Below are 13,372 nucleotides of genomic sequence, written 5' to 3'. Positions count from 1 at the left end.
AAAACTCTAATTTGACAGCCTTGTTTTTCAGTACATTGAAAATATTCCACCATTTAATGGACCAGTTGTTGAAAGTCATTTTCAATCTATATTGCTCCTTTGAAATTAATGTCTTATCTCTGGTTGCTTTCAAATTTCTACTGTTTTTGGTGTTCTTGGTGTTCTTTCATCTTCTATCAATATGATGTTTTTAGATATGGATGTCTTTTTTTTTAAGATTTTATTTATTCATTTGACAGAGAGTGAGTACAAGCAGGGGGAGCAGCAGAGGGAGGAGAAGCAGTCTCCCCACTGAGCAGGGAGCCCGATGTAGGGCTTGATCTCAGGACCCCGGGATCATGACCTGAGCTGAAGTCAGATGCTTAACAGACTGAGCCACCCAGGCACCCCAATATGGGTATCTTTTTATTTACCTTGCTTTTAATTCATTTGGATTCTTGAACCGGGGCACATATTTTTCATCAGTTCTCAATAATTTATTCTCAGTCATTATTTTTTCACATGCTATCTCTCCCCCATTCCCTCCTGGAACCCATTTAATGTGTATATTAGATCTCCTTATGCTTTATCCTTCATGTAATATAATCTTTTAGATTTTTTCTTTTTTCTCTATGGGCATTCTGTGTAATTTCTACAGCCAATTTTCTTTTACATTTTTTAAATTTTTTATTGTTATGTTAATCACCATATATTACATCATTAGTTTTTGCAGCCAATTTTCTTTTAAACCATATTTTTTCTAATTTCGATATTTTCACTTCTAGAAATTACTCTTCAAAACTTGTCAATTATTAGTCTTGTTTCATTATATTTCTAATTACCTCATTTTTTTAAAACCACTGAACATAATTTATGTTGTATTATGGTATCTCAATTGTGAGATACCATAATTTTTGTTGTTTACAATTTTTGCTCTCACTTTGTGTGTGTGTGTGTGTGTGTTCATTGTGAACTCATGTTCCTTGGCACCTTATCTGAGGAAACTTCTAAGGTCTGGGATGCTTTTATCAGGCACCTGAAGGTAACCAGTCTGGAACTCATTTCAACCAGATTCTCTACTTAACTGTTTTGACTGCCAACATAGTGTGAATTCAAGCCCCATGTCCATGTACATGTGGACCAGTAGTTAGGAAATCCAGGAGAGATTTCTCCCCCAGAATCAAAGCTGAAACAGGCATTCCCACTTTCTCCCTCTGCAGAGTAGGGTTTTCCCTAATTCTATCACACAAGCGTCCTGCAGGAGTCCTAACTTTGTGCAAGGATTAGTGTTCAATCTACCATCTTGATTGTTGCAAGGCTTTGCCTTCTGCCCCGTATGCCTACCCTGGCTACTAGGGATCAGCAGGTAACTGAGGGAAAACTACTGGGCTCCAGTCCTCAATTACCCTTCTGAGTTTATGTTTATCATTTCTGGCCTCCAAAGTTTTTAATTTTGCCTTCTGCTCAGGGTGTGTGTGTGGGTAATACACTCAATGTTCTTAGCTGTACTGCACCTGGAGGATAAGTGTAGTACACTATACCACTGAAAACAAAAATTTTTTATTTAACTTTACTTACTAGAAGTAATTACTTCTCTTAATCCAATAGATTTGGGTATTGAGAGAGAAGGAAAATGCATGGACTTGAGCCACAAGTATAATATGGGTAAAAATCTAGTACTGCAAATTCATTCTTATCCCCCTTCATGTAGCAGATTAAGCTCCAGTCACAGCAGTGATAGTGGCTTGATTCAGCTACTCAGGTCTCCCTGAGCCTGTTTCTTTTCCAATCTGTAAAATGGCAATGATTTTAACCCCTCTCAAAGTTCTTAGAAGGATTAAAAAAAAAGTTCTTAAGAGGATTAAATCATACATGTAAAAACTCAGCTCAGTGTCCAGTACTTAAAACACTTAACAAATACCAGCTATGGCTATTTTCAAAAGCTTCTCTCTCTGATCTTGCCTGGTTAATTGTCCAAATTAGCTTTAGAATGATTTTTTCAATTTCTAAAGAGAATTCTTTTGGAATTCTGACTGAAAATAATTTTGGTTGAAATAATGAATAATTTGGGGAGATCTGACATCCCAACAAAATCAAGTTTCTTCAGCCAGCAACATGATGTATGTCTCCATTAAGTCTTCTTTGAGACCTTCAGCAAAGTTTGACAGTCCCTCGTTTAGGTTCTGAACATTTCTGTTATGTTTGTTTCTTATTTTATATAAGTTTAAGTTTATTATATATACTATTAAATATGTTAAGTAAAAATAATTTCTAATTAGTTATTGCTGGAATATGTAAAAGCTTTTGTTTTATATGTTTATTTTACAATTGGATATCTTGCTTAAGTTTTGTAAAAATCCTACAGTTTCTAGGTAAACACATCATCTGCACATGATCTTTTTTTTCTCCTTTCCCAAAGTTACACTTCCTCAGTGGACTCCTTTATTCCTCACCTTAAGCATGTATATAGTGCTTCATAGTAAATTTGTTATTGATTTCATATTCCTTTAAGCATACTGTAATAAGTTTTATCAGAGATGTAAATTGAATTATACCATTTTTAGGCATTTATTAAGATGACTGCATGGCTTTCCTCCTTTAACTCTAAAAATACAGTAAAATATATTTTTCTTTTTAAAAATTTTTTATTTAACATATACTGTATTATTAGTTTCAGAGGTAGAATTTAGTGATTAAATATATTTTTTCTACCAGAAAGCTAACCTTGTATTTCTAGAATGCATGCTAGCCTGTGTGGTCATGGATTGTTCTGATGATGAATGGTTGGTATTGATTTGCCCAGAATTCTTTAGACTTTTCAATCTATTTAATTCTTTCTGACTTCCTTTGACAATTTTTGGTCCTGGGTTCACGCTAATTGCATAAAATGAGTTAGGATGATTTTTCTACATTCCGAGACAATTTACATGGCTTTAAATATTTCCTCCTTGAAATGGAAATTACAATTTGCCTGAAAAACACCTGGACTTGATGTCATTTTTAAAAAGAATTCATCCATAATTCATCAAAGACTTCAATGATTTTCTATTGCAGATTTCTTGGTAAGTTGTCTTCTAGAAAATAGTTCATTTCATCCAGATTTTCAAATTTATCAGCAGAGGGTAATACAGAATTTATAATTTAAAAACATACCTTTATTTATTCTAATAAATATTTTTGTTCTTTACAAGTTTCTGGCTTTTATTTTTTGCTATGACTATATATTTTTTCTTCTTCAGTGTTCTGAGAATATTTATCCTGCCTTTAATTTTAATAGTGACCTTGACATTTTCCAAAAGCATTCCTTTATCCTTCATTTCTCTAATCGTCAAAGTTAATTTTGAAATGGAACATTTTGACTCTATTTCTGATGAAAATATACAAAATTTTCCTACTTGCTCCTCCATCTGTACCTCAATCTCAGGGCCCCAGTCTCAGTTTTTAACATCAGTTAATACAGTTTACCCAAATACCACTAAATTATTGCTGTTCCCATTATTTATCCTTTTGAAGAATTTAACATTTCACTCCATTTTAGAAAGAGATTTACAACAATTATTTAAATTTATTTATGTTTAAGTGGTTTCAGTTTCACTACAGTCTTTTGGTATGAGGTGGATTTAATAAACCCAATTTCCTTTCATGTCTAAATTGGTCAGAATAATCTAAGTAGATTCTTTTCTCAAGAAGTGGTATAATTTCGGAACACTTACATATCTGAAAATGTCTTTCTTCCATTGTCTTCACCTGTGAAGGCATCTTCACTAGGTATAAATCTTGGATTAAAAATTTCCCTCTCCAAAATGCGAAGGGATGGTTTCCTATCAACTCTTGGCACGGCATGAGGCTGGCTTGTTTTTTCTTCTCTTGCAGGTTACTGGCTTTTGTTTGTTCTTGCCTTTATCCTCATAATTTAATACTTTAAATTATAATTTGTGTCTAAATTACAGGATGTGTCTAATTATAAGAATGCTTTTCTCAGTGATTTTTCTGGAACATGATGAGTTCTTTGAATCTCTACGTGCAGATCTTTCTTTGGTCCCCCCAAATCTTTATTCAACTCTATCTTTGAACAATGCTTCTGCTCTACCTGTTCTGTTCCCTTTCACAAACATCAAACACCCCATGTTAAAGTGCCAACCTTTGTCCTACCATTGACTGTCCACTTGCTTGCTGGTACCATCTCTAGGTGCTCTGCATTCTGAGAGCTGCTTTGTGTGTGTGTGTGACACTGATTCTGTTTTCTGAAGTGCCTGATGTGCACTTTTGCTTCTGCATTCTTTAGTTCCTATAAGCGTGACCATACTCACCTTAGTCTGTTCTCTCTTTACAGTTTTCTGTTTCGGCTTCACAAATGGCATATTTTCTTACATTCTTTGGAAGAGACCAAAAGTTTCCTGAAAATTTCTCCCAGTTTCTGGAAATGAGATTATATACTGACAGAGCATAATTTTATAAGTGTTTAGGACAATGCTCCTTCTCTTTGTTTTGCAGTATTCTGCCCAAAGTCCCACCACCTCTACCTCACCCAGACTTGTGGCTACTTCACTCATCTTTGGCTGTAGCAAGAGATATCCCTGGGTATTGGGACTAAGATATTTTTGCTTATTTTTCAGTTTTTTTTAAACTTTTGTTGTACATATATACTTTGGTGGTAATTATTTTGGAAAAAAACAAAAATAGAAAAAAATTCTTTCTTTAAAGTACTCTGAACAGCACAATAAAAAAATCAGTTTTTGTGAATCTAGGATCGATACAAAAGTTATGATATGAAGATGGCAAGTTAAAAGTTATGTACTTTTGCTTCTGAAAGGGGAAATTGCTAATATATTAAGAAAGAATGACAACATGAACTAATCCTCTCTCCCACACAAACACCAATTTTATTCCAAATAATCACATAATTTAAAAAATTTCCCTAAAACACTCTTACAAAAAGTAACCCCACTGTCATTAATTCTGGAAATTTCATTTTGTACATTAGTAAGTACTACCTTAGTTGAACTGAAACAGTCCAAAAATTCCACAGCTTCTATAGATTTCATCTTAAAAGTTAAAAAAAAATCTACTTTTCATGATAAATGATGCTACTGATAACTTTACTTGGTGGATTTTTAGTTACTTTGGTAATTTTTACATCTTACAAATAAGCAACACACATTATTATTATAAAATAATAATAAGCCAGTCTAATGGCTTGCATTGGAGGTCAAGGAGTTGCATTTTGTCAAACCCAAATTGAACAGAGTTGAATTTAGATTAATACAGAGAAAGGCATGCTCTGGATGTGTTGTCCTTTGTAATTCTTGAAGCATCAGATGAATAGTAAAAAGTTCAAAGAGCTTCTTATTACTCCTGTAAGAGAACAAGTACATTAACTTAGTTGCACACTCTCAGGGAGTTTACCTGAAATGACAAGGAGAGATCATTTACTTGTAAATGTGGGCAAATGGCACCTGGTTTCAACATAGTGCAGAACATAGGTTAACTAAAGGATTAATATGCCAAGACAAACAAAACGGGCTTTAGGAGATAAGCTTAGCAGGAGGGGAAGAATGAAGGGGGGGAAATTGGAGGGGGAGATGAACCATAAGAGACGATGGACTCTGAAAAACAAACCGAGGGTTCTAGAGGGGAGGGGGGTAGGCGGATGGGTTAGCCTGGTGATGGGTATTAAAGAGGGCACGTTCTGCATGGAGCACTGGGTGTTATACGCAAACAATGAACCATGGAACACTACATCAAAAACTAATGATGTGATTTATGGTGATTAACATAACATAATAAAAAAATTAAAATTAAAATAAAGTGGAAAAGTATTCAAGGAAGACGAGAATATGCAGAATATGCTTTATAATATGAAAACTGCACCCTAGTCACCATTAAAATGCTTAAGAATATTTTTTTTCCTCACAGCTAGAAAAAAAAATACTTGATCATCTTAAGTAGCAGAGGTTACCTTTGACTTAGCTCCAAAATACCTTTTCAGCCATCCTCCTTCTAATAATCAGTCAGTAATTTCATTTTCAATCATTTAGAATATCTGAAATATGTTTCTTATTTCCTTGTCTCCATGTATTTACCTCTTGAAAGAGATTATCGAATAACCTATGTAACCACCCACTTAATACAAAATGATTCATTCACATCTCTGTGGTTTTAAAGCTTTACTTTAAGACCTTCTTGCACATCAGCTATTCCCAGCCCTCCTGCTGGAGCTTTGTTCTAGCTCTCCATCTGAAATGAACGTAAGCTATAACACACATCAAGAATAGTAAAATGCTTTGGCTCAAGGGAGTACATAAAAAAAATCCCACAAATTAAGAGCTAAGACCCAATTAAACCTAAATAATGTTACTGCAGCTTTGTGGTACCACAGGTAAACTGGAATAGGTCTTCCCGAGAATCTACCGGATACAAATCAAGACAACCATGGTACAGTCTGCAAGTGAAGGAAGACAATGAATTGATAAGCTTAACTGATGCCAGTCCAAAACTCGCTGAGATGAGTATGAGGTTACAATTTGACAATAATTTACCGTGGTGTGGTATTGTGTGCTAGGCAGCAAGGAGAACATATGGACCCACTGTCACACACCTACAAATAATTTTAAGAGGTACTGATTATATTTACTATTCAAGTACACCGAGGTCTGGTAAAATACCTAAGTTCACTACCATGCAAATCACAAGTGAGGGGAAAGGGAAGGGGCAGAGGAGCTAAACCAAAACCAAAATTTTACTTTTATAAACATGAGATGAGACAGGTGTTTAATTTGTCTCAAAAGAAAACACTAGATGCTACCAGAATTAGGAAAATAAAGCTTAAAATCTATGTCCTTTATAATTTAATAACTGGTTATATCAATGTTTGCATCAGCCGGAATGAAGAAGAAATGCAAAAGGAAAGCCCTTAGTTCTTACAATAAAATCCAAATTAGTGGCATAACAAGCCCATAATTATTTCCTAAAATAAACCAGTTAACAGTTATCATTTTAAATCTCTTCTGCCTGCTTCATTCTCAGTTCCTAAATTCATTTCAAAACATCAACAGGATCTGCAGATAAACTTTTAATATCTTTTATTATTTTCACTTGTGGTATTACAGAGTATCAGTGTGCAGTAATTCACTCTAATATTACCACTTGGTTGCTAAAAACTGCTTTTAGTTTTGCATACTCTGTGGTACCTAAGGTTCATTTAGCAGAAATGAACTACGGAAACAAGACATTCCTAGATGAACGCTCTAATTCTCATCTGTCACTGAGTATGTATCTTAGACATGCATTAATACTTCATGAATCTCAAGATTCTACATTTATTGGAATCTGTGATTTAACAAAGTTGAACGAGTACAGGATTCAGAAAGGCCTAAATGATCACAATAAGAGATCTTTCAATAAAAAAATCTTAGAAATAAAAAAAATTCTTACTTGATTTTGGAAAGTTTCTGCAGAATAATACTGAGCTTTTCTAGTATTTGAAGATCAAGCTTAGGGGTTCGAAGCAGCACAGAGCAAGTACGAAAAAATAAAGTGTTGCTACAGGCTTCCAGGAAAGGCTGCAAGGATTCTGCAAAACAAATCACCAGTGCTTTACTGTTAGGGTATAGCTAAAAAGGAAATTAATAACATTTCATAAATATTAATTTGGATTTTCATTCTTTTCATACTTAAACTTTGGAGCAAAAATACCATCATTTGAAAAATTAAAATCTCCACTGGCTCTTGTTGAACAACGCAAACCAAAGATAAGACTATTTTCCCTAATATCCAACTTCCACTAGGCAGTATTTAGCAGAAATCCCATGTTTGGAAGAATGGGGGAAGATCAGTTCTTCAAAAAGTTCATAGCAGTAGGCTGAGTTTAAATAATTAGCAATAAGAAATATTTTGGGGATAGCAAATTTTTAAAAAACCTACATTTAAGAATTTCGTTTGAGTGTTATGACAATTAACATAATCAATGGCTAGGGAATAACTTTTTTTTTTATTAATTTTTTATTGTTATGTTAATCACCATATATTACATCATTAGTTTTTGGTGCAGTGTTCCATGATTCATTGTTTGTTCATAACACCCAGTGCTCCATGCAGAACGTGCCCTCCTCAATACCCATCACCAGGATAACCCATCCCCCTCCCCCCTCCCCTCTAGAACCCTCAGTTTGTTTTTCAGAGTCCATCATCTCTCATGGTTCGTCTTAGGGAATAACTTTTTAAGCACAAAAGTCGAAGGGTGAAAAGATTCATAAAAGGTGAAAAATGTTACAAAATACAAAATTTTAATGTCTATGTAAAAAACAATTACAAAACTTAAAAGGCAAAAGCTCTGAAAGACAAAAGCAAAACAAAAGGGAAATGTCAAACTTGAAGCAGAGGCATTGGGAGGAAATCCCCTTGTAATATATTTGCTAGAAGACTGATACTGTTAAAAATAAAAGCTCTTATAATTCAGTAAGAAAAAGATGGACCTAATATTTTTAGTAATGAACAAAGGGCAAAGGAAATCACGATGGAATAAATATAATAAAATAAAAATAAATTAAAAATATTCATGAATAATAAATAAATATTCATTAAAAATATTCAGCCTCAGTAGGAATAAAATAATTGGAATTTGGCAAATTTGTATCAAAAACCTTATAAGTGGGTATATCCTTCGATTCAGCAATTCTGCCTCTAAAAAATGTGTCTCAATCAAATGTATGCAAAGGTTTGAGAATAAGGGCCACAGTAAAGTTTGCAATAGTGAAAACTAAAAGATCTGTTAAAGTGGTTATGAGTTGAACACAATAATGCATAAAAATGTTTTATAAGCTGTAAATCACTAGTATAGGTCATTAGGAAAGCCTGAAAAGAAACAAAAGTCATAGAAAAATAATAAATTATGGCTTTTAAAGTAGTTAAATTCCTATGTAAAAAGTCTCTGTAAAATTCGGAGGCTCCCACAGTGAATACAGGACTTTATTTCACACAGATAAGTCAGTCAGTAACTACAAAGGACACAGAAATATGATAGCTTTGTATTCATCACTCTTTCTGAATCCATAAGCACAGCTTAAAAGATTGTCTTTACTGGGTAAAATAAACTATTCAATAACGAAACCAACAAAATCCACACTAGAAAAGTCAGAGCAATGTTGTGATAACAGAAAGTGAAAGGTGCTACATGCTAGCAGTGGACCACAAGGACAGTGGTCACTTGTCCTCTGCACGTTACCACGTAGTAAAAAGTAGGAGGAAAAAACATAATACTTTCCCCAGAGCAGTCTAACCCAAGTACAGACTACACTTAGTTCACCAAAAGTCATGTGCATGTTCGGGTGTCTATGTGCGTGTGCATGTGTGTGTGTGTGCGTGCACATGTATGTATCTCAGTTACAGGATCTTCTTAAAGAATGAAAATGTAGGTTATAAATATAGCACACATAATCTACAAAAAACATTTTTATTATTATTTTTTTAAGTAGGGTAGGCTCCATACCCTGCATGGAGCCCAACACAGGGCTTGAACTCACAACCCCGAGATCAAGACCTAAACTGAAATCAAGATTCAGAGGCTTAACCGACAGAGCCACCCAGGTGCCCCAATCTACAAATCATTAAAAATGCACTGACTGAAATTTCAAGCAGCTTCACTAAAAAACTGCACAGTTTTCTTATTTCAGATCCTGAGACATATGATTTATGTCAACTCTGAACAAGAAAGGTAACTATATTACATGGCTAACAAATTTTAAATCAATGGATAAAGAACAATCATGTAAGTCACTACCAGAAAGTCCACTGAGGTTTCTTAACCCCCCTACAGTCTACAATATCCATCTACGACATGTTCTCAATTTAAAGCCTAAAAACCGCATAAAAAAGTTATAATGGTTTTTTGTACAGTTGACCCTTGAACAGCTCGAGTTTGAACTACACAGGGCCACATATACACAAATTTTTTTCAATAAATACAGTACAGTACCGGAAATGTATTTTCTCTTCCTTATGATGTTCTTTAGCTTACTCTGTTGTAAGAATACAACATATAATACATATAACATACAAAATATGTGTTAATCTGGGGCGCCTGGGTGGCTCAGTCGTTAAGCATCTGCCTTCGGCTCAGGTCACGATCCCAGGGTCCTGGGATAGAGCCCCGCATCAGGCTCCCTGCTCCGCGGGAAGCCTGCTTCTCTCTCTCCCACTCCCCCCAGCTTGTGTTCCATCTTTCACTGTGTCTCTCTCTGTCAAATAAATAAAATAAAATCTTAAAAAAAAAAAACCCAGAAAACCCCAAATGTGTTAATCAACGGTTCATGTTATTAGAAAGGCTTCCATTCAACAGCAGGCTGTCAGTAGTTGTTTTTGGGGAGTCAAAGGTTATATGCAGATTTTCCACTGCATGGGGGATGGGTGCCTGTATAAAGTGGCATGAAAGAGTGTATCTTCCTTTATTTTACTATAGTTTATATGTAAATCAAGTCTTGGAATGAACAAAGCACACACATTTAAGGGTTATTACCAAAAGCCCCAAGTAAGCATTGCCAAATAAAAGTGAACTTCCTTGTATGACCTCTATAATGGAAAAAAGCCAAGACCATCCAAAAACTTTGATATATCAGCATATTTAAAATGTGAAGCTTGTAAAGGTCTTTTAGAAGTAAAAGAAGTTCACTGGTTTGATTTCCAACCATTCTTTTAAATCTATGAGAAAGACGTAAAAAGAAAGGAAATTCTGATATTCTTATATGCATTGCATTGCATTAGGTTTAACTCTAAGACTGAAACACTGCAGTTTTAACGTTTTTTCATTACTCCAGTGTTCAAATTCATTACATTTTTTAAGCTTAGAAGAACTTCAATTTGAATAAAAGTGGCTAGTACAAAAGTGGGAAAAAAAAATTGAAGGCCCAATAAGCTAGGTGACTTGTCTTCTAAAATTCATGTAACACTGGATAAATTACTTAGCATGTCTTCACTGATTTATCTACATTAAAATGGAAAGATAAAAATGCTTGAGAGAATTTCTCTCCCCTAATACCTAGTCATAAGGATCAAAAATTTTAATACAACCCCCCCCCAAAACCTTTACCTACAACAACCAAAAAATGGGCAGAAGTCAAAGTCACAAACCTTAAAAAATGTTCTAGGATATAAACGTAAAATTCTGGAGTGGAGAAGAGTTAGAAGTGTGGCCAGGGTCCTAGCCCACCTTAACCACCCTTCTTCCATATCATATACTGGGGTTGACAAAACCTTGGGAATTCTTACTAATAACCCCCAGACCTGAGGAAGAACAAACAAAACAGCTGTTGTTACCTTTTCAATCTTCTGACTGGAAAACAGAGAAATGGATTGCAAGGGGGAGCGATCTGAAAATAACGTTCCTGAATACACACTGCACTGGGAAGCCAGTCTAAAGCCAAAAGAATTTCTCTATGGGAACAGGATACTCATCCCCCACTTCCCTAATTAGGTGAAATGAACCCAAACAAGATATTCAGTCAAATCTCAGAAGTAAGAACAGTCCTGAGAATCTAACAGAATGTTATCACTACACCCATGGGGCACAGAAAAAACATATATTAAGGACAATGGCTTTTAAACTGTAGCTCAGAAGGGAGAAGAGAAAACCGGACTTGGCTATAGTGGTAAGAAGAGGGTGCCCCATGCCTTCTATGAGGACACACAAAGTGTGGACAAGGAGGTCCAACTAAGAACAAGATTAGAAACAGCATGGCAACCTGGCATACGTATTACATCAATCAATCAATCAATCAATCAATCAATCAATAAGAAAGGATTATAGCAATGTACAAGACAGTCAAATGTAAAAGAAAACACAATTCAAAAAACAAAACAGATTTCCATAAGAGTTTTGAAGTATATATTAACCTAGCAAAAACATGGCTAGTCAATAAAATAAGAAAAGATGATAAATAATAGGATTTTAAGAAGAGAGAATTTAAAAACCACTATTAAAAAACATATTTAGGGGGGCCTAGGTGGCTCAGTTGATTAAGTGTCCAATTTGATCTCAGGATCATGAGTTCAAGCCCCACATTGGCTCCACACTGGGTATGGAGCCTACTTAAAAAAACAAACAAAAAAACCCTGATAAGTCACAAAACTGAAATGATATAGCTGAAAATTAGATTACTATCATAAAAACTTGAGATAATCATAAACAATACAAATGAAAATGATGCAAAGAAATAATTAGAAAAAAAAGAAATAATTAGAAAGAAATCAAGATATGGAAGACTACCAAAAAAAGATCCAAAATAAAGGTAATTTGTATTCTTCATATCAGGTTAATAAAATAATATATATTATAGTTTACACTTGAACAACATAGGGTTTACAGGTGCTGACCCCCTGAACCCCATACAATCAAAAATCTGTGTATAGCTTCTGACTCTCCAGAACTTAACTACTAATGGCCTACTACTGAGCTGAAGTCTTACTAAAAACAAATAGCTGATTACCATATACTTTGTATGCTATATGTATCATATACTGTATTCTTACAATAAAGTAAGCTAGAGAAAAAAAGTTTAAGAAAATCATAAGGAATTAAAAGAATTATTCACCACAATCAAGTGGGATTTATTCCTGGGTTGCAGGGGTGGTCCAATATTCACAAATCAATGTGATACACTACATTAATAAAAAAAAGGGATAAGGACCATATGATCCTCTCAATAGATGCAGAAAAAGCATTTGATAAAATACAGCATCCATTCTTAATAAAAATCCTCAACAAAGTAGTTACAGATGGAACATACTTCAACATCATAAAGGTCACCTATGAAAGACCCACACCTAATATCATCCTCAATGGGGAAAAACAGAGCTTTTCCACTACAGTCAGGAACAAGACAGGGATGTCCACTCTCACCATTACCATTTAACTTGGTATTGGAAGTTTTAGCCTCAGCAATCAGACAACAAAAAGAAACAAAAGGCAACCAAATTGGCAAGAAGGAAGTCTTTCACTATTTGCAGACAACATGATACTCTATGTAGAAAACCCAAAAGACTCCACCAAAATATTGCTACAACTAATACACGAATTCACCAAAGTCACAGGATATAAAATCAATGTACAGAAATCTGTTGCCATTTCTATACATCAATAACGAAGCAGGAGAAAATGAAATCAAGAAATCAATCCCATTTACAATTGCACCAAAAACCATACGATACCTAGGAATAAACCTAACCAAAGAGATAAAAGATCTGTACTTTGAAAACTATAGAACACTTATGAAAGAAGCTGAAGAGGACACAAAGAAGTGGGAAAAAATTTCATGCTCCTGGATTGGAAGAACATTGTTAAAATGTCTATACAACCCAAAGCAATCCAGACATTTAATGCAATCCCTACCAAATACCACCA

The 13,372-nt window shown here is 34.5% G+C and overlaps 1 protein-coding gene across 11 annotated transcripts in view; it reads right to left on the bottom strand.

The window, feature by feature from the left end:
• Positions 1-4,847: 4,847 nt before the first annotated feature.
• Positions 4,848-13,372, bottom strand: part of CCDC138 (coiled-coil domain containing 138) — a 138,506-nt gene continuing 129,981 nt past the window's right edge. For all 11 annotated transcript variants that reach the window (XM_025869116.2, XM_073897928.1, XM_025869118.2 and 8 more), the window contains 2 exons: positions 7,414-7,552; positions 4,848-5,334 (listed from right to left, as the gene is read on the bottom strand). In XM_025869116.2, the coding sequence (XP_025724901.1) occupies positions 5,169-5,334; positions 7,414-7,552 (305 nt within the window). In that variant the 3' untranslated portion in view covers positions 4,848-5,168. The remainder of the gene's footprint in view (positions 5,335-7,413; positions 7,553-13,372) is intronic.

Source organism: Callorhinus ursinus, unplaced genomic scaffold, assembly GCF_003265705.2.
Source record: "Callorhinus ursinus isolate GAN/ISIS: 27379988/994484 unplaced genomic scaffold, GSC_fseal_2.0 scaffold10, whole genome shotgun sequence".
NCBI lineage: Eukaryota > Metazoa > Chordata > Mammalia > Carnivora > Otariidae > Callorhinus > Callorhinus ursinus.
The sequence above is the reverse complement of the archived record's forward strand: the minus strand, read 5'-3'. Positions and strand labels throughout refer to the sequence as shown.